Here is a 25,647-nt window from a genome sequence, read left to right on the forward strand (position 1 = left end):
GTAACAATTATAACTAGGTATAAGATACGTAAGGGATAACGGCCGACGAGCTTTCCAGTTATACGAGGTTAATGGACGCTGCGGGGCAAAGAACACCACGACGCGGAGCATCCAAAAATGTTTTTATTATTATTATTATTATTATTATTATTATTTAGAATTTCCTTTATCTTTAGGAAATTTAATATGCATAATAACCTGATGAATTCTTGATTTGAAGCCTAGTGCTCCCGTTAGAGAAAGTAGTGAGAAAGTAGTGCGTGGAACTGGACCTTTAGTTTCCCCGGGCGTTTCTGCAAAGTGACACTCATGAGCTCACCTCTGTAAAGTAAACGGACACACGGACACAGGTATTGTTCATAAGGTTTTACTATTTACAGTTGAACTCCACGTTTCCGTTGATGGTGAAGTTGGACAGAGCAACAGGGAGGTCAAGTTTAGTAATTTTGGTCGATGGCTCACAATCGAGCCGGCTAGTTAGCCGTGTGAGCTACCATCTGTTTCAATGGGGGTTTTTTCTAAGCGCTAACAGCCGCCTACAAATAATATTCGTGACTTTCAGTTAAGAATTCCTATACTCTGCAACATTCGTGTAGAACACAAACAACTAACCGAGTAAATTTAGACATATAAAAAGTCGTGTAGATAGCTTAATTGACATAAAACATTGCCCACTAACTTGTCCCAACACGCCGCCATCTTGGTTCAAATTATCCTAGCTGTCAAAAAATAAACGTTACGTTGGTTGTCAATGGTAACCATTCAAGAGCATTGATATGGAACGGCGATTTAACGTTTCTACTGGGACTACGTCCAAGGTGTCCATCTATACGAACTTAATGTACACCCCATTAGCCAATCAGAAAACAGTATTTCGTTCCAGAGGGAGATAAATTGAATTATTGACTATGGCATATATACTTATTAACTATAACATTACATCAAAACATTACATCAAAGTTTCAGGTTATCTCTCAGCATTTATAACATGTCCCTCATTGTCCCACACAAACGTACTACTCGTCTGTCAGTCTCTAAACTCCAATATCGTTTTATTATCTAAATAAATAAAGTACAATTCAGAATCAATATCAATATTAAATATCAGTTTGATGTGGAAATACTCATCAATACACAAAGATCTAAACAAGAGTCTGTTTTGAAGTAATAGGCTTATGTCACCATTGTCAGTATTCTGTTAATGAGAACCAGTTTGAATGAGATTCAGATAAAAAGTTTCTTAAAATCTTAAGTCCTACATCAAACAACTGATTCAGAATAATTACAGTACCTCTTCGGCGATATACAAAACACATCATGGCTTATTAGGCCACGCCTCCTCAGCAGGACCCGGCACCCAGCAAAGTGTAAATTCAGCAATGCAGATCATCAAAATGAAAGGGCTGTTAATAAACAAACATAGATAAGAGGGAAGATGCTAATATAATTCATACAGAAGGACCATAGCGTTACATGCCGAAGTTCAATGGTGACGATAACACATGCCATGACCATCTGGGTCTGAATCCAGCTCAGGCATCTGAACAGCTTCCTTGTCCATGGTGAAGTCAGCCTTGGGCTCAAATATTTGTTAACTTGATAATCAGCATTCACACTGGTTGCCCAGAGGAAAAAACCTGCAACCTGTCCTGGGTGCAGACCATGCCACAGGGCTGAAAAAGCGAATGTTAATCCTAAAGGAAAAGTCTGACATCTTTTGTAAATAAGCCTTCGCAACCATGCAGCCGTTGTGCCATTCCATTGACGAGTAAACTCAGGCAGGCGGCATGATGTCTCTGTCGTCCACAGCTCCCCATCTGACAGACCATTCCAGCACTGGGAACCAGTTGGGCGTTTAGCACAGAAGCCAAGACCAGTGGCATTACACAGACACTCACTCAGGGCCCAGTGAGAATAGTAGCTCATCTTCAGAAGCAGTGACAGATTCCACACCCACAGAACTCCTTGCAGCCCACCAAAATTGTTCAGATTTACAGAACTAACTTTGAGAATAATAGTTAGGACATGTTTGATGCCTTCCAAGATCAAAACCCAAAAAAGTCTCAGAGAAACTCTGTTTAGAGGAGAAGGTGGAGGCTTTTGTTGAATGTGCTGTACGAAAAACACAAATTGGTCATATGGACATAGAGGCCCACCGAGCAAGAACACGAATGAGAGACTGTAGCTGGTGAAAGGGAGGAGGTGAGAACTGTAGACCCTTCCTTTGAACCTGGGGTGAAGAATAACTTTTCCCTCTTCAAGATCCATGGAAACAGAAGTCACGCGCTGGGTGAGCAGCATTAGAGAGGACACCATGAGTAGAAGTCTACAGTGGAAAAATATGATTATTTGATATGATGATGAAAATGTTCTCATGTTGTTTTCTCTTATCAATCAATTAGTCACTGCACACACACAATTAAATATTGTTTGCGACTCCCTGAGTCTATAATGAAGGAATGAGGCTGTGTTCACAGTAAACACTGTTTGGTAGAAAGAAATGCTGCCTGGTGGCCTTTGACTGCTAAAAAGAAGCAGCCCGAGGGTACATAGCCAATGGAACCATGATTATACTGATTAGCTTGCTTATAATGAGTAACATAGCGTTTTCTGAACATCTAACTAAGTAGGAAGGTTATCATATTCTAATACTTCTGATTTATTTTAAATGTAGGATTAGATATGGATTGGGGATTCCATGTCATCTGATATCATGAGAAATCTCTACATAGGCCAAGAAAGCAACGGTCAGAACGGAACATGGAACAACTAACAGGTTCAATTTTGGGAAAGGAATTGTGCGGAATGCAGGCCGCGATGAAGCAGATGCTGGAATTAAAGTCGGAGGAAGAAATGTCAAAGCATCTCAAATATGCCAAAGATACTACTTTCAAATGTACTATAAATTATACTACTCTGATGGTCGGAATTAAGGACGACCTGAAGACATTATTCAGGAAGGTGAAGGAAGAAAGCACAACAGCTGCGTTGATGCCCAACACCAAGATTATGTCCACCAGCCCTGTTAAGATAGGGCTAATAGATGGGGAGGAAACGGAGATGATCACAGATTACATGTTCCTTGGCTTGTAAATGACTGCTGATGGAAACTAGCCCAGAGATCAAGGGATGCTTGCTTCTTTGAAGGTCGGGGTTAGCAAGCCTGAACAACATATTGAAGACCAGGGGCACCCAAAGGTCCTAAAAGGTGAGAATTGGATGTGAGGGCCGGACTATCAGTAAGACCTAAAGAATTAGCGCACTTGAAGTTTGGAGTTGGAGGAAACTGCTGAGAATGACTTGGATCGATACTAATCAAGATTTGAGAAAATACAAGATTACTTCTTGGAAGGACTCACGATGTGACAGAAGGTAAAATATTTTTTGAATCTTTGGAGAAGGATGTCATGATCGGGGGAAACTGAGGGTAAGAGCAGAAGAGGACAGGCTGAGATGGATACACAGCATTACTGTAGGAATAAGCAGAAGAGGACGGGCTGAGATGGATACACAGCATTACTGTAGGAATAAGCAGAAGAGGACGGGCTGAGATGGATACACAGCATTACTGTAGCAATAAGCAGAAGAGGACGGGCTGAGTTGGATAGACCGCATTACTGAAGCAGTGAATTTGAATCTGAAGGGGCTCAAGGTAGACAGTGCTTGATAGAAGGATCTGGCGTACTAAAGTCCACGAGGTCACAAAAAGTTGGACTTGACTGAATGACTGCTAAGATTAGTTCACTCCCACAAAGCTCTTCTAACATTGACACTTCCTTAATTAGAACTGGTTGTTTTCTCATAAGCAGTCTTTTCATTTTAGTTTGAGTCAGCTGACAAAAAGGCTTGGCATCACTTTGTGTTTTTCCATAAAGTTCAAATGTTTCAAACTTTTGAAATCAGTATTTTCTGGCCAAAATGCAGCATTTCTTGTCAAAGCAACATCAAGGAAATTGCTTTCAATGAGACAAAAAGTGCTGTCTGTGAACATAGGCGTATGCAGTAAACGTTTCTCCTATCTAGTGCTGCATATAAAGAGAGTCATTTATGTTTGTCATTGTCAACTAATCCTTTTTTAAGTATATTTCTGTGTATTGACACTTATTTGAATAAATGTTGGTATCATCTTCATATTTCTGCAAATGTGTTTACTTAGTAAATGTCTGATTTCTAAACTTTATGGATCAATAATGCAATGTGAATTATGCTCTTCAGTTTTACCTGACTTCAACTGATTTGAATAAAGTCATAGTCAGTGTAGAGAGGTATTTGTTTTTCTCTTTCACTTAAATCATATTTGTGTGTAAGATTGATTGTAGAATGAGACTAAGTGCTAAGAGAAATCCCATCAACCCCTGGTATACATTTAGGAATATACTGTCATATTGATCATATTCGGTACCTATGGTCTGTAGGTTCTTCATGCCAGAGCAGCCTGATAAGAAGGAACACGTGCCAAAGGGACTGCCAGAACATTTGGACAGTAAAAATCCATGGGTGAATTATTTGTGAGTCCAGATAATAAATTAACAAATTAGACATTATCACAGAAACAAACAGGACAATGCTGTACCAGCCCATGCTTATCATAGCAAGGGAAAACCCTCCAACACCCAGGTAGATGTACCTGTAAAGAGAAGTTAGATGAAGTTTAGTTACACAAGAGGGACACAAAATAAAGGCCATTTGGTTTACATTTTTTTACATGCAGTATGTGAATACATACAAGGCCTTAAAGGTCTGCTATGAAGCTTTGATATAGATGAAAAGGCTTTGTTTAAATCCACATAACCTGGTAACTAGCTTGCTATCCAGCTGTTACTAGTGCCTTAGGTTGATACCTTAGGTATCAATACAGTGTAAAGGAAATCTTAGACTTGAGTTGCACTCAAAATTATTCACGCCCCTTTACTCAGTTATATAGCAGTTATATAGATTCTATGCTAATTCCAATGTTAAGGAAAAGTGTTTTTTCGCAACTCCTCATACAATTCTTGTCGATTCTTCTTCAAAATTCCCACACATCATCTTCAGACCAAGCTTCACAAAAGTTCTGGGGTATACCTAAACATTCTGTCAAGGGGCCCATAATTCTTGGCAGTGTCCCTGTCACTGACACACACGTGCTAGTCATTCAAGGACATATAGGACCTCACATATGGTGCAAAACATACATGAAAAACAGGTCATGACAATGATCAGGCTAGCTCGAAAGCACTTTCATGTTCATGTGCTGGTCATAATAATAGGCGACTATGAAGTGATGACACTACAATGGAACGGTTTGGCCCCATGGTTGGCTAGAGTTGTTTATGTCTCAGTCTGAGCCACTGTGATTGGCTAGAGTTGTTTATGTCTCAGTCTGAGCCACTGTGGTTGCTAGAGTTGTTTATGTCTCAGTCTGAGCCACTGTGGTTGGCTAGAGTTGTTTATGTCTCGGTCTGAGCCACTGTGGTTGGCTAGAGTTGTTTATGTCTCAGTCTGAGCCACTGTGATTGGCTAGAGTTGTTTATGTCTCAGTCTGAGCCACTGTGGTTGCTAGAGTTGTTTATGTCTCAGTCTGAGCCACTGTGGTTGGCTAGAGTTGTTTATGTCTCGGTCTGAGCCACTGTGGTTGGCTAGAGTTGTTTATGTCTCAGTCTGAGCCACTGTGATTGGCTAGAGTTGTTTATGTCTCAGTCTGAGCCACTGTGATTGGCTAGAGTTGTTTATGTCTCTGGCTTGAGCCACTGTGATTGGCTAGAGTTGTTTATGTCTTTGTCTGAGCCACTGTGATTGCATTTTACATTTATAAAGCAGAACAAACAGCTAGAGGACAGTGATGAACTGAATTTGAGAAAAAGGTTTTTGAAAAAAAAGTGTAATCTTATCTTTGATACAGATTTTCTAGCTTAAACTTTTTGTAATATCAACATTATGTTCTCACATCACTCCAGCATGTGTTGGTAAACTTTCTCTAATAGTTCTGTATTCACCCAACATCAGAATATCTTGAAGGTTTAAGGCAGGGGTTTTCAACCGTGGTGGTCCACGACGGCATTGCAGAGGGTCCGCGGCATGAGCCTATGTTGATCATTTCACCATTGAATTTTTATAAATTCACTTTGATAGTTCAACACATTTCCAGATTACTCTTGAATATCATGAAAATATCGTGTTATAGGCAGAATAGATGTGCAGGGGGAGGGGGCGTGGCGGCAGCTAACGATGTACCCTGATCATTTCACATGTTTAAGTGTTATAGGCAAAATATCGGTGGTCCCTTGAACAAAACCAGTTGAAAACCCCTGGTTTAAGGGGTTGAACAAGTTTGAGTGCAATTGTATATGCTAAGACCCATTCTGCATTACACCGAACTGTACACAATGCCCATTGAAAACAAGTACATTTAAAATCCTTTACCAACATTCCAAAGTAATAATCAAACTGACAACCCACACCACACTTCAAAGAAGTCCTGCATATTTATTGAGAAAATGCAAATCTAAACAGACGACAACAGAAACAACTTTCAGTCCAGCCACGATAGAAGTACTGTTTCTGGAGGGCACTCATAGGGGATGGAATATTCATATTTCTACGTAAATGCAAAGATTGTTTGTAAGGAGTAATAATAATAATAATTAATTTAATTTGTAGTGCACTCTACATTCAAACAGAATCTCACATAGTTACATAGTTAAAAACAGCCCATAACAAAAGCATAGTTTAAAGAAAAAAAAACATATTTTAAAAGCATAGCTTGAAAAATAATACGTAGGAAAGTAGGAAGTAGGAAACGCCTTTCTGAATAGAAAGGTTTTTAGGCCAGTCTTAAAACAGTCTAGTGTTTGTGTTGCTTCTAAGTAAAGGCGCTTTACTACTTATTCTTAAGTCCTTTGTATCAAACTTCATTTCAGGGTACATTTGTTCTTTATTTTTACTATTGGGCTCTCTACTTAACTTTAATTCAGTCACTTCCAGCAGTAAAAGCCTCTTAAAACATTTCTTATACCTCAAATTATATTATAGATTATTAAAGATGGCTGATTCCAAGCTAATTATTCCCACAAAGACCTTTTTTCAGCAACCATCACTTTGATATAAATATTGAAATGTCAGTGTTTTCAATTTGCTCACATTTTATTTGTGAGCAAGGATTTTTCATATCTTTAGAACATCCATATTTCAGCTTTGTGGCTCAATGATTTGAACTTATATTATTTTTATGTTGAAGCACACTGTTTTGAGATCAGGACAGACATATCTTAAAACTAGATTTTGTGAGTTTGGTGTGGTGGGTGACTCACTCAACGAGATCTAGGAAGAACTTGACCACTCCTTTTTTTCTGAAGAACATCTCACTCAAGTCCCCACTGAAGTCATTTTTCCCTGGCAAGTCCATGCAGTTCCTGTGTGAACATGTTTATTTCCTCATACCTAGGATACAACAGCAATGCACAAGTGGCTGGTAATATGTGCCACATGTTGCACCTGGGCTCAGTAAAGGCCCTCCTATACAGTACAGCAAACACTGTCTGTAGCCCACAAGCGTCCCAGAGCCACCCCCCTCCATACTCATGATGGGTTAGAATACATGCCACTACCAGAGACAACAATAGATACACCCCAAGGTAGACCAAGATATTAACAAGAATGTTTTTTTTCCCTTTTACTTGACCATTCTTGAACTAGCAAGCCTGCCAGCAATAGCAAGCTAATGTTATATTTTTAATATTTAGGCGTAACGTTAAAGGCAGTTTAATGGAAACTTTAGTTTGATAACAGTACTAGTCAGCTAAGTTGACTTATCTTGCTAACTTTGAACCATCTTTACAATTTTCGCCTTTCCCTGTTTTCGTGATGGTGTGTAGTTAGTAAGGCTCTGGAATCTTAGGCTAGGGCCCCTCTTGTTTCTAAGTCAGTTGCTTGTGCTCTTTGAAATCACCTCTTCTATGTGTATGGTTTTCAGGCATGTAGGCATTCTGATCAAGGGGTGCGCTTTGAGAGCTCTTTAAACGCAGAGCTGTTCTTGTTAGCTGGGGTTGAGAAAACTCACACCACGCTGTATCACCCCAAGGTTAATGGTCAAACAGAGAGAGTGAACCACATTCTGGGAAACATGATTTGAGAATTTCCACCCAGGTCAAAGGCCAAGTGGCCCCAGATGATTAACAGTTTAACCTTTGCATACAATTGCACTGTACATGAGAGCACAGGTCTTCCTCCTTTCTCATTAATGTATGGCCACACTCCCAGGTTGCCTGTTTGTCATGTTTAAACGTGTTCTGCTGGATGGGGATTCAGTAAATGTAGACACATACATTGATTCTTTGTTGAGAGACGCAATAGAGACCATGGCCTTGGCTCAGTCTAATGCTGAGACACAACACCTAAACCAGACAGAGCTGTATTGTACTGTTGGAAAGCAAAGGGTCAACCTGTAAATATAGGTGACAGAGTCATGCTGACCACGAAAGGGGAAAAGAGGGGAAAAGAAACTAGCAGATAGGTGGGGTGGCACAATTTACAGGGCTATGTCATGGCTACATGTCACAGACCAGAGAGAAATATTAATATAATGTTTTTTAACCATTTAAGTAGTTGTATGTTATGCAAGGAGAAACTGGAGTGGACTATATAAGGATGTAGGCTATAATTGGAGTTAACAGAACAATTAGGTGAAGGACAGTAACTTTCCATTGCTCTCTTTATCTCGCTCTCTCACTCTCTCCCGGCCTCTCTCTGAACGAGGGTAATAAAAGTCATGTAACTTTTCTGGTTATAACTGGGCAACTTTCTGGTCTTCACTTTTCAGACCACTTCACCAAGATGGATGATACCAAACTGATTGTGTATTGACAGCCATGATTGGAGAAGAAACGCTGTTGAAAGATAGGGATTGTTGAAAGATAGGGCTGGCAGTAACAGCGCCATGGCAGAAAGGTTGGGGGTGTGAATAAACACACACAACCAAGCCACAGCAGTTCAGCAATGCGGTGGTGTGTAAGAGGGGTAGGAAGGGAACGTGTAGTGGGCAGAAACCAAAAGGTGTTGAAGGGTACAGCAGAGTGTAAATTGAATTGCATGAGGTCATCTATAACTATGGCATGGAAAATATGGAGTCTGTTTGAAAGCTAGGAAGGAAAAGCAAGGTTAAGCAATGTCAAGACAATAGGTTCAAATTGAAAGGCTGATTTGAGAAAGGAGGCAGCTGAAGAATCAATGGAAACAAGCAGATGATGAACACAGTAGTATAGTCCTGCAGGCAGAGGTAAAGAGTGGGAAGAACATGAACAAAGGCCAATTCTGACCTAGCAGTCTTCTTAATGTGGATGGAAAGATCGTCTTTAGTGTGATAGAAGGAGGTTGGCAGAGAAGGCAGAGAAGGCAAAGACAACAGATGTCGTTTCAATTGCTTTATTTTGCATTGTGGTAGTTCCAAAACACAACAGATCAGAAACAGGGCAAAAGGCCAAAAACTAAAAAGGTTACAAAACTGTAGCTCTCAGGCGGACCTGACAATAGCTACCTGTTGAAGGCTTTGAGAAGACAAAAGCGGCCTGAGAACCGCAGCAAGCAAAAAGGCTTAAAAACCTGGGCAAGACACCAGCCGGAAACTAGCTAGAGCTAGAGCTAGAGGCACTTGGGAGTGCAGGAGAGGGTTGCATGCCTTGTAGCAAGCAAACACAGTGGCACAAAAGCAATCCAACGACACGACAAAGGGCAGGGAAACTAGCCAGGTATTTAGCTCCTGGCTAATCAAGGCAAGTGGCAATACATGACAGGTGAGGACACACAGAGGGTAACCAGCGAGGGCACACAATTGGAAACAGGTGAGGGCACACAATAGGTAACAGTTGAGGGCACACAATGGGTTACAGGTGAGGGCACACAATCACAACAAAAGCACATGTGGACACATAACAAACACAGAAAAACACCAAGTCCATTAAAAGGTCCTTTGGCCACAAGAGGTCGCAAAATCGTGGCAATGGCTGCCACGATCGTGACATCAGAAGAACAAAATGGTTGAGTTCGTCCTAGATCTCGTTAAGGTGCATTGCACACAATGAAGGGACCCCAACTCATATCAATAGCAGAGTGTGTAAATCAGTAGGTATTTGCTCCCTGTGCCTTGTAGGATGATATTTATCACTTTTCCAACAGATGGTAGGATGACATAAGTGTTAGCATGCACATAAGTGTTAGCATGCACAAAATTGCATAGGTTGCAACGCATGACTGCTGCTGTTGTTGATATTGCAGATAATTGCAGAAATCTGAAAATGTATTTTTATGAGTTGCAATTAAATTAAATAAGGGACAGGGACATCCAATTTGATATGGCAATATGGTTGTTTGAAAGTGAAAATTTGATTCTTACTAGTACAAACTGTAATTGTTATTTGTTATAATTAAATTACTGATACCCTGAATTATATTTATACTTAGGCTACTGTAGGCTACAAATGACTAATATTACAAGTGAGCGTTATTTTTTAACTACGCTGGGTACTTTGCAATAAAACTGCTTGTTACACAGAACGACAAATTAGCTAATTAAAACAGCTTTTTTACTTTGAATTGTCAGATGCTCTCTCTTTCTCTCTCTCTCTGTACTTCTCTCTATCTCTCTCTCGCTCTCTGTCTCTCTCTCTCTCTCTCTCTCTCTCTCTCTCTCTCTCTCTCTCTCTATCTCTCTCGCTCTCTCTCACACACACGCATACACACAAAACCTTTCAGTAGATTTCCAGAAGATTCTTTGGCCAATGGCTGGCTCAATTGTTCAAAATGCAACTTCAGGAAGCAAGTGAAGGAACTTGACTAAATTAAGAGCAACAAAAAAACATTAGACATACAAATCTCTCTAGCAAGTTCATTGTCTGATCTATGGTTGTACACATTTATCATGTTACTTTCAATGATGACCTGCCATTCTGTTTTACCCCAAAATTGAAATGGCCAATTTAACCATAGAAGAGTTTCCAGTAAACTTTAACTACAAGTTCATCATTCATTGAGTAAATATGTATCCATCAACTTTGAAAACATTATGCATGTCAGACATGTCAAGTCAGACCCTTATTTAAGCCATTTGGAGTTTGTTGTGGCCTTAAAAGAATAACGGCACCCACGTGTAATTAACAATGATTAAAACCACATACATTCATTAGTTGTATTCTCTGACAATACCCAAGCTTGCATATATTCTTCCCGGCTGATACCCAGCTTTCCTTAAATCAGTGCTCATGGCTATTATAATGTAGCCTACCAACAAGTTATCTATCTTATTATTCCACAGTACGAGCAGAACACGGTTCACCTGATATTACAGCCCCATACCCATTCCTATTACGATACAATGATTAAAGCCTTGTCCACATTGAAGATAACTTACTATTCACAGGTGACCGTAGCTTCTGGTGTACACAATAACATTCAAGTGTGAAAAAGAATATTCCATCCCTTTTGAGTGTCCTTCCGCGAACAACACTTCTGTTGTGTTCTGACTGCATTTGAAGTTGATTCTTTTAATTTTCAAGGTAGCATGTTTGCTCTCTCGCCTCAAACCTGGTTCTGAATTTGCATAGCGTCTGTAAATTTGAAAATTGTATCGTGTGTTGTCGTTTTGATCACACTCTATTTAAAAAATAGTCCAGTCATTATTTTGTAAAATAACCAACATTTACCTTTGAGTCAAGGTCAGATATCCATTTGTTGCCAAGCAATAAAATATAAAAGCAAAAGGAATTGAGACAATTTGGTACATCAACTGTGCACTTCCACTTAAATCCCATATTGATGCCATGTCTTTATGCCTGAACAATACCTGGTAAAATGGTGAGAAACAGGGAAACACATTTTTATAGGACAAGCCCAGTATCTTCACAGTAAGCTACAAGCCTCTGTGACCATAGCAAAAGATAAATCAGAGATAACTTTCCATTTAAGATATGAACCCATTAACATACCTCTAGTGCTCAGAAGAAAAGGTATGTTGCATGTGTCTGTGACCTTTTGATGGTTTATTTTAAGAGCTTAGAGTTGACACAAATATTAACAAGCATATACTTATAACCTACTTTAATAAAATACTGATCTAACTGTTAATTCAGTGTATTGTAGGGATGTTAAACACGCTGTATCATTCCCTAGCTGATAAAACAAAACTATCAACTTATTATATATAATATAATTTAACAATATTTTGAAATCCACAATTTATATTTAAACAAACTTTGTCCGAAACTTGGTTCTCTTAGTTACTCTTGATAGATGAAAAGTCAGATCTTAAATGGATTTCTCCTTCAGTAGTCAAGTCTAATCAAAACAGTCCATTATAATCCATTGTGATTAATATCAATAAATTGAGCCTGTGTTAAAGATAGACCCATGCATTGTTTAAAACATCAGGGCTTGGGTGTGACTTCTGCCATGTATATGCACTTCTGCGTTTTGGCACACAGACTCTTAATCCGATTCTTCAAACACATACACATACATTAAAGCAGAGCTAGGACACCTGTCACATACGGTTAATACACATACGGTTAATGCCCATGTATCCCTTCAGTCCAAGCTTCTCTTCATTCAAAGACAATGGCAGCAGGAGAAGGACTGCTAATTCTAGACATTACGGAAATTCCAGTTCAGATTTGATCATGTATATGTAAGGGATAACGGCCGACGAGCTGTACAGTTCTACAAAGATAATGGACGATGCGGGGCAAAGAACTCCACGACGCTCCGCGAAGTCCATTATCTTTGTAGAACTGTACAGCTCGAAGGCCGTTATCCCGCTTATCTCCCGTTTACAACATCCAAAAATGTTTTTATTATTATTATTATTTAGAATTTCCTTTATCTTTAGGAAACTTAATAGGCTATGCATAATAACCTGATGAATTCTTGATTTGAAGCCTAGTGCTCCCGTTAGAGAAAGTAGTGCGTGGAACAGACCCTCCCCCCTTCCTGTTAATTTAGCTGTCTTATCATATGACCTTTCGTTTCCCCGGGCATTGCTGCAAAGTGACACTCCTGAGCTCTCCTCTGTAAACGGACACACGGACACAGGTGTTGTTCATAAGGTTTTACTATTTAAAGTTGAACTCCACGTTTCCGTTGATGGTGAAGTTGGACAGAGCAACAGGGAGGTCAAGTTTGGTAATTTTGGTCGAAGGCTCACAATCGACAGCAAGGCGTTGAGGAGCAGGCGAGTTAGCCGTGTGAGCTGGACCACTGGCCGTTAAAATGTCACTCCATCGCTTCCTCTCTCAACTACACTTGGGGTCCAATAGTTTTTCAGGCTGGACTCACACCGATGCCCAGTGACTGCCATTAAAATAACAAAAACTACAATGGGACACTTTCAACTTTGTTAATATTTGTTTATATTGATTTGGATATCCCCACTAACTCGCGTGTGAGAGCAACGTTATATTATTAGCAGATAGGCTAGCTAGCTACTATGTGTTTCAATGGATTTTTGGTCTAAGCGTTAGCAGCCGCCTACAAATAATATTTGAGACTTTCAGTTAACACTTACAATACTCTGCAACATTCGTGTAGCGCATAAACAACTAACCGAGTCAATTTAGACGTATAAAAAGTCGTGTAGATAGCTTAATTCACATAAAATATTTCCCACTAACTCCCAACACGCAGCCATCTTGGTTCGATTTATCCTAGCTGTCAAAAAATAAACGTTATGTTGGTTGTCAATGGTAACCATTCAAGAGCATTGATATGGAACGGCGATTTAACTTTTCTACTGGGACTACGTCCAAGGTGTCCATCTATACGAACTTAATGTACACCCCATTAGCCAATCAGAAAACAGTATTTCGTTCCAGAGGGAGATAAGCAATTGTATTCTCCTTATGGTCCCATAAAACAGATCCAATATGGCTGTCTAACCACCTTGACAACACCAATACTGTCTTAGCCTCATATCAAACTAAAGAGTGTCCTGACCCCTTTTATCATCTAAACCACTCCCAACATATTGCTGATTAGTAGGTTTAAAATGTTGGTCTAAAGCTCCTCTCTATTCAGCCCCTTTACATGATGACCACCCATTCAGTGCCAGTACAATGTCCACAGTGCAAGTCTCAGAGAAATGTCAATCTGGCTTTCCATCAGCCATATAGCTTGTCTAGATATGCTACATTTTTCATCAGCCATAACATAGCTTGTCTAGAGATATGCTACATTCTTCATCAGACATTTTATAGCTTGTCTATATACCGGTATGCTACATTCTTCTTTTGATAATTTTGTGTAGCCCAAAATTAGAATAATTACATTTTTGTAGGTTTACATATATCTGATGTTCTGAAATTGGATCAGATGTCTGTATTATCATTTTGCCGTTGTCTTTTCTCTTAATCTTGTGTCACGCCAAACAGTCTCAAATGGCAAAGGCCCTGGGGACCTGCAGGCGACGCCAACTACTGAATATAGAGTATGGTATTTTTCATCATCTCATGCACCCATCACCACCGTACTTATTCTACCCCATACTCTATGCTAGCATTTATATGCAATATATATTATTGCCACCGCTATCAGGTTTTTCAGTTCCTCTTCTTACCCCTGTAACAGTAACCCTATGAGTACACTGTATACCCACTAAGCCATTTATGTATGTATCATATATATACAATATATTGTTTGTATTTAAATTTTGTACATCTACCCCGTGTATGCTGTGTACATCTACCACTTGTTGGTTCCCCTCTCCTTCTGCCACACAACCCCGCCCCCTTCCTATCTTTTCCCGGCTGACCTCAAGGAGATGGGTCCCCCCTTATGGTTCCTTTACAAGGAGTTTTTTCTTGCCCCTGTCGCCATTGTGCTTGCTCTTAGGGGGTCTAGCCACTGGGTTCTGTGAAGCGCCTTGAGACAATGTTAGCGCCATATAAATAAAATTGAATTGAATTATATCATGTCATTCATCAATTCCAAGGTAACTTCACCACCATTGTCAATCCATCACACATCTGGCACCAAATCAGTGGGACATTAGACACTGGTAGTGGTTGAGACAAACTGTGCATAATTTTGCCACCATCAGGCGGCCAGCGGAGTTACAATTTAACATCAATGATTATTTTCTGCGAAAATATCGTTTTCTGCGCATTAAATTGCCGAGGATATGCCCTGCTTCAGAATAAACACGATGCAAACAATGTACCGCTGGTTACTGTGTATGCTATCTAGATCCAACTACAAAGAGGCTCGTGAGTTTTCTCACAAGACATAAACTAATCTAAGTCAGGATGAACTGAGGACTCGTGACGCCAATCGAATCAAACTGGCAGAAGACTTTCTGCAGAGTACCGAACAAATACGACATTCTTTCATCACGTCGTTGAATAACTACACGTGAGGACCATGAGCTAAATGCGCGCGGAGACACTAGTCTTCGCGTCACAGTGATGTAATTTATCGATTGGTTCGCCATTGTGCAAGGGAGGCGTATAAAGTGGAGTCACCTAGAAGAAGCTACAAGTTATAAGGAGAGGTGGCGTTATAGCCTGGGTCGTCCAAACTGTAGCCTACTTGAATAACTTTGAAAGCACAGCAAATTATTTCAAAATGCAGTGCTGTGCGAAATCCGGGGGATTTCTCATCTCCAGATCGGTTAACCGCCTTGTGCGCTCCAAAAATCGCCAAAATTTTGAAAGACTGCTTATTCGAAACCAGCAGGTTTTTGCACCTATCCGCGAATTACGGACGTCCGTGGTTTTCCAGACGAGGAAAATAGAGATAATGTTGCCAAGGCACGACGACTTTACCGAAAGACATATAGGACCAGGTGAAAAGGAAAAAAAGGAGATGCTTAGTACTCTTGAGCTTGAGGTAGGCAAAACATGTGGCAATACTAATTAACTGAAACGGAGTTTTTTTTTTTAATGATTTTGAAGTTATCGATACTGAATGTGACCGTAGCCTATTGAGAATATTTTGTAATCAAGCTAGTGTGATCACACCATGAATTGTCTTATGCATCTGTAAAGTGTCCCAGTCTAGGCCATTAGGCTAACTGAAGGAATTCGTCTGTGTTTTTTTGTTTATTGATTGCAGTCCGTTGAGGAGTTGATAGAAAAGACCATTCCATCTTCTATCCGCTTGAAGAGAGTTATGAAAATGGATGATCCCATCTGTAAGTTTTTCTCTCTTTCTGCTGAAATCAGAGCACGTGTTAATGTTGTGAATTCTTTGCTTTTGTAAGGTGTTTGGCATACACTGTTCGGTTCATAATGCTAGGCTCCTAGATGTTAACGCACCATAAACTGCATTCATTTTGAGGGTGAAAACGACTAGGCTATATGAAATGTACGGTTTCATAACATTATACGCTATTTGTGTGGAAATTACTTTTAATTAGCATCAGGTCAAGCAATAATAATCAGTTGTATAATCCCTTACAGCTATGTGCACGATGCGTTATGTCAGAGTTTCTTTGTACGAGGATTGCGCTGTCAAATTTCCTTTGAACATATTAGGAGTTGTTTTTGCGAAAGTCCGCTTGCAGCACCAATCTCTTGCTGGGAATGGAACTTGCCAATAGGATGCCTACGAGAGTGTAAAGTTCAGCCTTGCGTCTCAAGGCCAGTTTAATCTGGTTAGGACATTGCCTCACGCCTTTAGCATTAACAGTGCAACTTTGCATACTAAGATATAGCTATTGATTCATTTCGGCGTGAACAAGATGAATAAATACATGTTCACCCTTGCAACAACACACATTTTAGCATAATAATGGAACAACAACAATAGTAATAATAATAGCCCCTATACGATAATGGCGAAAACCTTTATTTAGGCTACCTTGCCCAGGCTACGAACGAATTATTTTGAATGCCCCTTATACCATCTCATGGCTCAGACGATGTTCTGAAAATGATGGGCTACGGTGTGGTGGATGTGAATTAAGCGCATGCCGCAGCTGTCCGTTCATTTGTATATTCTCAAGCAGAGATGCTCTCATAATAAGTATTTGAATGGGAATTGGATAGTTCGTAGGCTGTTGTCTGTTTGTTTACTAGGATAATAGTCCCCTCGGTATTTGTAGCGTGACTCTAGCACTAGCCTTTTAATTAAACCTAGAGGGATGTATGTGAGTTCCAGTGTCAGTCTATCTGGACAAGATAGCCCTGTCTATTCTGGCTGATTGTACAGCTCTGAACCACTGGTCTAGTCATGCAGAAAGCCAAACTGTGAGATTAAATGGGAGGCCATGCTGAAACGTGCTTGCTTAGCCTGGTGTGAGTGGAGCTGGCAAAAGACACCAATTGGTTCCTGCTTTAACAGTGGAGGAGTTGTCATTTTAATTGTGTTACTCTTTACCCTGAGGACTTTGCTTTTGGCTGAAAAACATCAGCTGTCTGAATGTTGTTAAGTGGGTCCATCAGAATGTCACAGCATTATCTTATTCTACCTTAATGTAGTGTTTGTGGTGCCCTGTGCAGGTGATGAACATGAGTTATTTCTTGTTACAACTGTTCTGCTATAGGAAATGAAGGAGAACCATTTTTTTTTGTCTGGGCATGTTTTTGATATTTCCTCGACTAGTTCAGCTGAGGTGCATTTCTAGACCATAAGCTGCACTGTATTAACACCACATGATAAGCGTTTTGTGTTATTTTGAAAAGAAAAGCTGTGTATTGACCACACCTGTGTATTAGCCGCAGTTAATTAAACGTTACCTTGGGTCACGTAAAACTAAATGCCATGCAGTTATGGTGTGAGTATTACTAGACAATTAAAAGTCGCTGTATAAAAAAGGATGAGCATCTCAAGCAGAAACATAAGGGAGTTAAGCAATAATACTACACTCCCTCCCCGCACGTGTTCACACTCACACTCACACTCACACTCACACGAGAGAGAGACCCATTCACTACCTGTCCGCCCAATGAGAAAGAAATGCTTTCCTGTTTATAGGCTGCAACCGAATATTAACTGCTGCAGAATTGTTTACACAAATCCACAAACAGTGCCCTCCACAAGTATTGGCACCCCTAGTGAATATGAGCTTAACAGGCTATACAAAAATATGTCTGCTGTTTATTCTCTCAGTCTTTCACTTAAAATATACACAAAAATCTTACCTTTTCATTGAAGTAAAATTATTAAAAGAAAAAAAAACATTGACATGAAATAAATATTTTTCCCCAAAACATTTGTGCCACAATTATTGGCACCCCTTAATGTAATTTTTTGTGCAGCCTCCATTTGCCAAGATAATAGCTCTGAGTCTTCCCTATAATGCGCAGTGTTGTATAAAGTACTCAAAAGCCATACTTGAGTAAAAGTACAGATACGTTACTGGAAAATTACTCAAGTAAAAGTAAAAGTCACCTTTTAGAATATTACTTAAGTAAAAGTATTAAAGTATCTGATCTTTACTGTACTTAAGTATCAAAAGTAATTTTCTGATATTAAATGTACTTAAGTATTGAAAGTAATAGTAAAAAGTTAAAAAAAAAAATAAATGCTGTTAATAAAAAAGCAAAGGGTCAGAATTTTGAGAATAATGAAGTTTATTCAGACTAAAATGAGCATACTTATAAACATGGGCTGATTTGAACCCCACTCCCTACTCAATACATCGACAAAGACAAACACATAGGCTACTGCATGTCTGCAAAATGAAGCTGCTTGCAGCTAGCGATCTACACTTTTGCTAGGTGGTAGCTATCTAGTTAAGATAACATCCACAAACAGTTACGGTTAATGTCAACTGGTATTATTACCACTTCTAGTAAATTACTAGTCTCTTCAACAAATGTGTTAATGTTAAAATCAAAATGTTGACGTCAAAATGTTAATGTTACCGTCTGAAATTGCACGCTGAGCTATTCCCAGATTGACACCTGTATGCTATTGCTTTGATTATTGTTTTGTCCCCTTCATTGTTGATCTTAATGTTTTTGATATGTTCTTCCACTGCATATTGCAGTCCATTTTGCCTTGATCTGGAGGATACCGCAGATATATTACTCCAAAAAGAATCACTGACACCGACAGATATAGTGCGGCTTGTCCACCTCCCTCGTCGAAGCCATGCTTTTGGGTACAGTCCTCTCAGTTTTGTCTGACGTAGCAACGGTAACTAAGGGGGCTTTTGCGAACGGTCAAAATCGCTTTAACGTGTGCTAGGACAGCTGATTGGCCAAACCTGCTTGGAGTCTGTTCTACCACAGTCCCCGACGTTGGTCTCATCACTCTCATGATTATTATTTTTTCTAAAGATGATTCGATTTTGTAACAAGTAACGAAGGTTTCAGGGGAAATGTATCGGAGTAAAAGTATCAGTTTTCTTTGCAAAATGTAGCGAAGTGAAAGTAAAAGTCATCAGAAATATAAGTAGTAAAGTAAAGTACAGATATCCAAAAAAACTACTTAAGTACAGTAACGAAGTATTTCTACTTCGTTACTATACAACACTGATAATGCGTGATGAGGTTCGTGAACACATGGCACGGGATCTGGGACCATTACTACATGCAGTATCTCTTCAGATCCTTCAGAATCTGAGGTCAACGTTTGTAGACTTGGCTACAGCTCGTCCCACAGATTTTCTATGGGGTTTGGTCAGGGGACTGTGATGGCCATGGCAAAACCTTTATTCTGTGGTCGGTGAACCCACCTTGATGTTTGTTGCCAAAAAGCTTTATTTTGGTCTCATCTGACCATATAACTCGGTCCCATTGAAAGTCTGACTTACATTTGGCAAACTGTAGGCTCTTTAGTTTGTTGTTGATTGACAGCAGAGGCTTTTTTCTGGCAACCCTCCAAAACAACTTGTGGTGATGTAGGTGGCGTCTGATGGTAGTTTTGGAGACTTTCTGAGCCCAAGACTCAATTAAACTCTACAATTATCCAGCTGTGATCCTTGGAGACTATTATGTCTGTAGAACCATCCCCCTCACGGTGCGTGGGGTCAATGTACAGACACGTCCTCTTGCAGGCTGATTCTTAACATCTCCTGTCGCTTTAAACTTCTTAATTATTTCCATGATAGTGGAAATGGGTATTTTCAACTGTTAAGAGATTTTCTTGTGTCCATTTCTTGTTTTGTGCAGCTCAACAACTTTTCGTCGCACATCGTCACTGTGTTATTTGGGTCTTTCCCATAGTGATGCATGACTAATGGAATTTGGCCTGTCACCTCATATTTGTACGCCAGTGGAACTGGAAGTCATGGTTGACCTCATAAGAGTTCCTTATCAAACAGGTGAACTTAAAAATGTAAAATATGACTGGAAATATACTTCAGCTAAATTTTAATTAAAGATCTTTCTAGGGGTGCCAATAATTGTGGCACACATGTTTTGGGGAAAAATATTTATTTAATGTCAACAGTTTTTTCTTTCAATAATTTAACTTCAATGAAAAGGTAAGATTTTTGTGAATATTTTGAGTGAAAAACCAAGAGGACTAACAGCAAAGACATGTTTTTTTTATAGCCTGTTTAGCTCATATTCACAAGGGGTGCCAATATTTGTGGAGGGCACTGTATAAACTATGTGGATAGTCATGAAATGACCGTAAGCTCCAATTAATTAGCCGTGGTTTAGCATGTACTTAGGTTTTTTTTTTTTCTTTCATATTTAGATAATACATTTTAATTTAGTAAAATTAGATTATCTTCTAGGGTGTTAACCCCAACAGTGATGATACAGGTTCATGTTCTGTTTCATTCAGAGCCCTGTGTTTGATGGACCATATTCTATATTCAACAGGTGAAAATGAAATCCTTGAGTCTCTTCAGATGATTGCCTCCAAGAACAAGCTGTGGAGGTCCTATATTGGCATGGGCTATTATAGTTGTGCTGTCCCCCCAGTGATCCAGAGAAATCTGCTGGAAAACTCTGGATGGTTGGTGTCTCATCATTTTCCCTGTCCCTTTTCTGGTCTTTAGAACATTTGATTACCATATTTTGCGGCAATACAGTGCAATTTCAGTGAAGTTGCAATATCCAGAAGAACTTCTCATGTAGAAAATTATTGTTCGCGAACAGTGAAGAAATACTGATTTGGAATTGAGCAAAAGGTTATAGAATGTTATTTACAGCTGCGTTGTGCATAACTATTGTCTTTAATTACAAGGCAGCTTAATTCATCTTGTAGTTCGTGTACCGAATCGTTTGCCATCACTAGCCTGTAATTCTGACTTCAAATGATGACAAAAACTCTCAGTGGACATTTAGAACAATTAGATCTTGTCTCTTGCTTAAAGGGTGACTCAGTACACACCCTACCAGCCAGAGGTTGCGCAAGGGCGCCTGGAGAGCTTACTGAACTACCAGACCATGGTGTGTGATCTCACTGGCTTAGCAGTATCCAATGCCTCTCTCCTGGATGAGGGCACAGCTGCTGCAGAGGCCATGCAGCTCTGCCACAGGTCAGTGGACAAGAACTCTATTTTCTGCTGTTGTCATGGTGCTCAAGTGACATGTACATCTCTGTTGTCATGGTGCTCAAGTGACATGTACATCTCTGTTGCCATGGTGCTCAAGTGACATGTACATCTCTGATGCTCGCCTTTCAGACAAAATAAAAGGAACACCTTCTACATTGACCCGCGCTGTCACCCACAAACAATTGCAGTTGTGCGGACCCGTGCAAAGTAAGTTGTGGAGTCCTTTTTTTTTTTTAAGGTTCAAAGGGAGGACACTGAGTTGATGTTGAGTAGCCGTATGAAATGATTCCATTTTTCCATCCTGCACATATTAGTTACATTGGTGTGAAGACCATACTGAAGCTGCCCCATGAGATGGACTTCAGTGGAAAGGATGTGAGCGGTGTGCTCTTCCAGTACCCAGACACAGATGGCCGTGTTGAAGACTTCACTGCCTTAGTTGATCGAGCGCATAAGGGGGGGGTAAGGATGCCATTTGCCTTTTTGGTTTCTGAATGTACGTACAAGTTCTGCTTCTCTAGTACATTGATTGTGCTGCCGAGATTCGTAAGGGAACATAGACACTAAAAAAGACTTGGTACTGTTCTTGATATGTGATGTGAAATGACTCAGTATGGTCATACTTAGCTCAATTTTATTTGTATTTTTGGTAAAAAGTCGAAAACTAATTGTGAAAAATCAGCAATTCCTCTGTGTAGGCAAAGAGTTTTTTGCTGTGACAACTCATTATTTTGAGATAGTATCTCATTATTTTGAGAACTTCTCAACAGGACCAGACCAGTCATTGTAGCCTAATTGTATATAGCCTATTTTTCATATTCATTATTCATATATCTCACTCAACTACCAACCCACGTCTTATAGCGGGGTATTTCATTGATTCAGTAATGCAGCATGGTAGCCCATTGAAAGTGAGATTGGATCACGGGACGGAAAACACACACACATTGCCGCAATGCAGTTTTCTCCACGGCAGTGAAAACGGCATTTCCACTCTAGGTCCAAGCACGGGGAACCAACGTATTGAATGCTGGTGGTGTATGTTGCGGAGTGAGGAGTAATGTAAGTCTAGAGGACTGTAATTGCCGATGGATTCAATCGGCTACTTCTCCAATATTCGCCTTATTGCGTCTTCGCCACAGCTGATTCCTCTGAAGAGCTCTTTCTAGAGTTCTTTTACTTATATTAATGTTGTGCTCCTGAGATAATCGAGCCAAAATGTCAGCATTTAAATACCTATGTCTGAAATAATCTTCAATAATCGAGTCCATCATCTCCAGCCTATCTACTGTCATAATAGGCTATATGTAGCGCCTATGGATAGGCTACAATTACGCTACAATGACTGGTCTGGTCCTGTTGAGAAGTTCTCAAAATAATGAGATACTATCTCGAAATAATGAGTTGTGACCTGCATTTATTTTTTCTTTTACGTGGCGGAAACGGGCTTCCATAAATTGCAATTGTAGTTGTCAAATATTTTATGGGCAGTGTTTTTTTGTTTGTTTTTAATTTGTGTTTTAGAAAGCCAATATTGAACGATGTTTTATCTATGTCACTCTTTAAAGAGTGGATGTTTTACTGTTCAATTGTGTGTGTATATATCTAATTTAAAAATCTCTCTTAAGGCCCTGGCATGTTGTGCCACAGATCTATTGGCCCTCTGTGTTCTTCGGCCACCTGGGGAATTTGGGGTGGATGTGGCGCTGGGAAGTTCTCAGCGCTTTGGAGTCCCTCTTTGTTACGGAGGCCCTCACGCAGCCTTCTTCTCCGTCAAAGAAAGCCTTATCCGCATGATGCCTGGCAGGATGGTGGGGGTGACGAGGTAGGAACCTGTATTAAACCCTAAAACGTCTGTTATAAATGATAACATAATGGCATCATTAAAGGGCCGAGCTCTGATGGAGCAACAAAACCTAATGTTTTACTAGTCCAATGTGAAGTGTGTAGTGACAAAACAAAGACAAATCTTACAAAACAAACAAAAAAAAAACCATATTTAGTTTTTTTTTTTTTTTGCAAAACATGACCTTAAAGTGTTTGCCCATCTAGTGTTCTCTTATTGTGGCTCTTTGTTTTATAATGAATTATTCTCCATCCTCACTATATGTGTTGTATAATTTAGAATGTGTGACAACTTTGGGTCTCCACTGACTGGCTCTGTACTGTGACCACTCATTATGCTGCATTGCTGTATGAATATCTGGATGGATTGGATTGCACTCTCTTAGCTCTATTAATTATTTCACTTTAATGGCCTTAAAATACCAGTTTTATAACTTGTTGCTTGTAGTGTAGCATTTTGTGTTGTCATCTAACGCCATTACAACAAGGTGTTTCTGCCGGGTTACATTTTCAAGTTTTCTTTTCATTTTGTGGTGCTCACATAAATAGCTTAATTTCACATTCTTGTTCTCATTCTATATGTTAAACAAGTGTTTTGTAATTCACTTTAAATAAAATGTGTTAAATACCTGAAACTTAGATGACCTTACCAGTCAAATGTTACACACAGTTATGTTGTAATCGAGCCTCTGCCTCAATGGTTGTTGTGAAAATTGACCTGTATACAGTGAGTATAGACTCCACTCCCCAACAGCTTAAGAGCCTGTGTCCAAGGGTACGGGTTCAGAGTCCAGTGAGTATAGAGCTGTATAGTGAGGACTCCACTCCCCAACACCTTAAGAGCCCAAGGTCCTAGTGTCCAAGGGTACGGGTTCAGAGTCCAGGGCAGGAATGTGCTTCTCATAACGAGTTGTCTTGCATGAATGGTAATGATGTGAAATTAGTATCTTTGATTTATATTAAACAGTGAAGATCACTGGGTAAAATTCTTGTTTGTTGTACTTGGACTGTTTGAATAGTGTGCATCCATCATTAGACCAGCTGCAAGACTCTCTGCCATCGGAGCGTCACGTTAATGTTCATAACACAAATTACAACTACATTTTAGGCTACCCATAGGTGTGTTATTGAGTTAACTTTGGTTGAATACAGGTTTCCTGAATAACACAGAACATTTTCATATTAATGGTTCTTCCTAGTTTTGGGTATTTTCTGTACACTTATTCCACATTGCACATTAACGGTCATTATTCATTATTATCTTGACCCTTTACTGTTGTACTCAGGGATGCTGCTGGTAAGGAAGTCTATCGTTTGGCTCTGCAGACCAGAGAACAACATATTCGCAGAGACAAAGCTACCAGTAACATTTGTACAGCTCAGGTGGGTAATCCTTAACCCTAACAAACATAACCTAATACTGAACATAATATTTTAGTTTGATAATATTTGACTCCAGTACAATGTACTCTTTTTTTATTATTTTTTTTATTATGTGGAATTCATAAATCATGGGATATTCTCAGGCTCTTCTTGCAAACATGGCCGCTATGTTTGGCGTGTACCATGGACCTCAAGGTTTGCGTCACATAGCTGAGAGGACTCACAATGCTGCCTTGATCCTGGCTGAAGGTATTCTGGCAATGAAATCATTCATTCTCAACTAATGCTGAATTTGTATGGATTGGGCCATTGTCACATAATTACATTATTTGTAAAATCTTTGCTGTTAAAGGACTAAAGCGTGCAGGTCACAAGCTACAACATGAAATGTTCTTCGACACCTTGAAAATCCACTGTAGTGTTGCTGCTAAAGACATCTTGGAAAGAGCAGTTGAGCGCGAGATCAATTTACGAATTTACAGTGAAGAAGTGGTGAGGCCAGCTTTTTGACTCAAATTTTATCACTAGCTGTTCTTCATGGAACAAGCTTTCACTTCTCAGTATCTTCTGTACCCCAACAGCTTGGAGTTTCCCTGGATGAGACGGTGACAGAGAGGGATCTGGATGATCTTCTTTGGGTGTTTGGCTGTGAATCTTCAGCTGTAAGTTGTACTGTACATGCCTAAAATTGTCCACGAAATGTAATGTACAGAATAATGACTGAACTTTTTTCCCGCAGGAACTCATTGCTGAGAAAATGAGTGGACTGAATAAGGGTCTCCTGGGAAGTCCTTTCAAGAGGACCAGCAAGTACCTAAACCATCCTGTGTTTAACAGGTTTGTCCGCAAGATAAATGTCAAAGATGTCACAGCTGTACTTTCGTTTCTTGTAGTAGTTTTACCCTTTTGTATACATTTCATCAACACTATTTCAATAGGTCAGATAGGTCCAGGTTAGAGATACTTGAGTGAGGTTTTTATTTTAAAAGTGGTACTTGTGG

At 39.7% G+C, this 25,647-nt stretch overlaps 2 protein-coding genes across 2 annotated transcripts in view; one reads left to right on the top strand and one right to left on the bottom strand.

Annotated features, from left to right (window-relative positions):
* Positions 1–1,173: 1,173 nt before the first annotated feature.
* Positions 1,174–7,384, bottom strand: mboat4 (membrane bound O-acyltransferase domain containing 4; the record flags this gene model as incomplete). The annotated part of the gene is made up of 5 exons (XM_080853877.1): positions 1,174–1,195; positions 1,478–2,036; positions 2,157–2,326; positions 4,559–4,627; positions 7,290–7,384. 5 exons carry the CDS (start codon positions 7,382–7,384, stop codon positions 1,174–1,176), a joined length of 915 nt encoding a protein of 304 aa, XP_080710003.1.
* An 8,750-nt stretch (positions 7,385–16,134) lies between these two features.
* The window catches only part of gldc (glycine dehydrogenase (decarboxylating)), a gene marked incomplete at both ends in the record, with an annotated part of 31,976 nt that continues 22,463 nt past the window's right edge, over positions 16,135–25,647 (top strand). Inside the window, 11 exons of the mRNA XM_080853878.1 lie at positions 16,135–16,150; positions 20,739–20,874; positions 21,236–21,400; positions 21,548–21,625; positions 21,733–21,914; positions 23,069–23,243; positions 24,550–24,646; positions 24,790–24,895; positions 24,999–25,138; positions 25,228–25,308; positions 25,386–25,520. Coding sequence (XP_080710004.1) covers positions 16,135–16,150; positions 20,739–20,874; positions 21,236–21,400; positions 21,548–21,625; positions 21,733–21,914; positions 23,069–23,243; positions 24,550–24,646; positions 24,790–24,895; positions 24,999–25,138; positions 25,228–25,308; positions 25,386–25,520 — 1,311 coding nt within the window. The remainder of the gene's footprint in view (positions 16,151–20,738; positions 20,875–21,235; positions 21,401–21,547; positions 21,626–21,732; positions 21,915–23,068; positions 23,244–24,549; positions 24,647–24,789; positions 24,896–24,998; positions 25,139–25,227; positions 25,309–25,385; positions 25,521–25,647) is intronic.

Source organism: Sprattus sprattus, assembly GCF_963457725.1.
Source record: "Sprattus sprattus genome assembly, chromosome: 16".
In the NCBI taxonomy this organism is placed as follows: domain Eukaryota; kingdom Metazoa; phylum Chordata; class Actinopteri; order Clupeiformes; family Clupeidae; genus Sprattus; species Sprattus sprattus.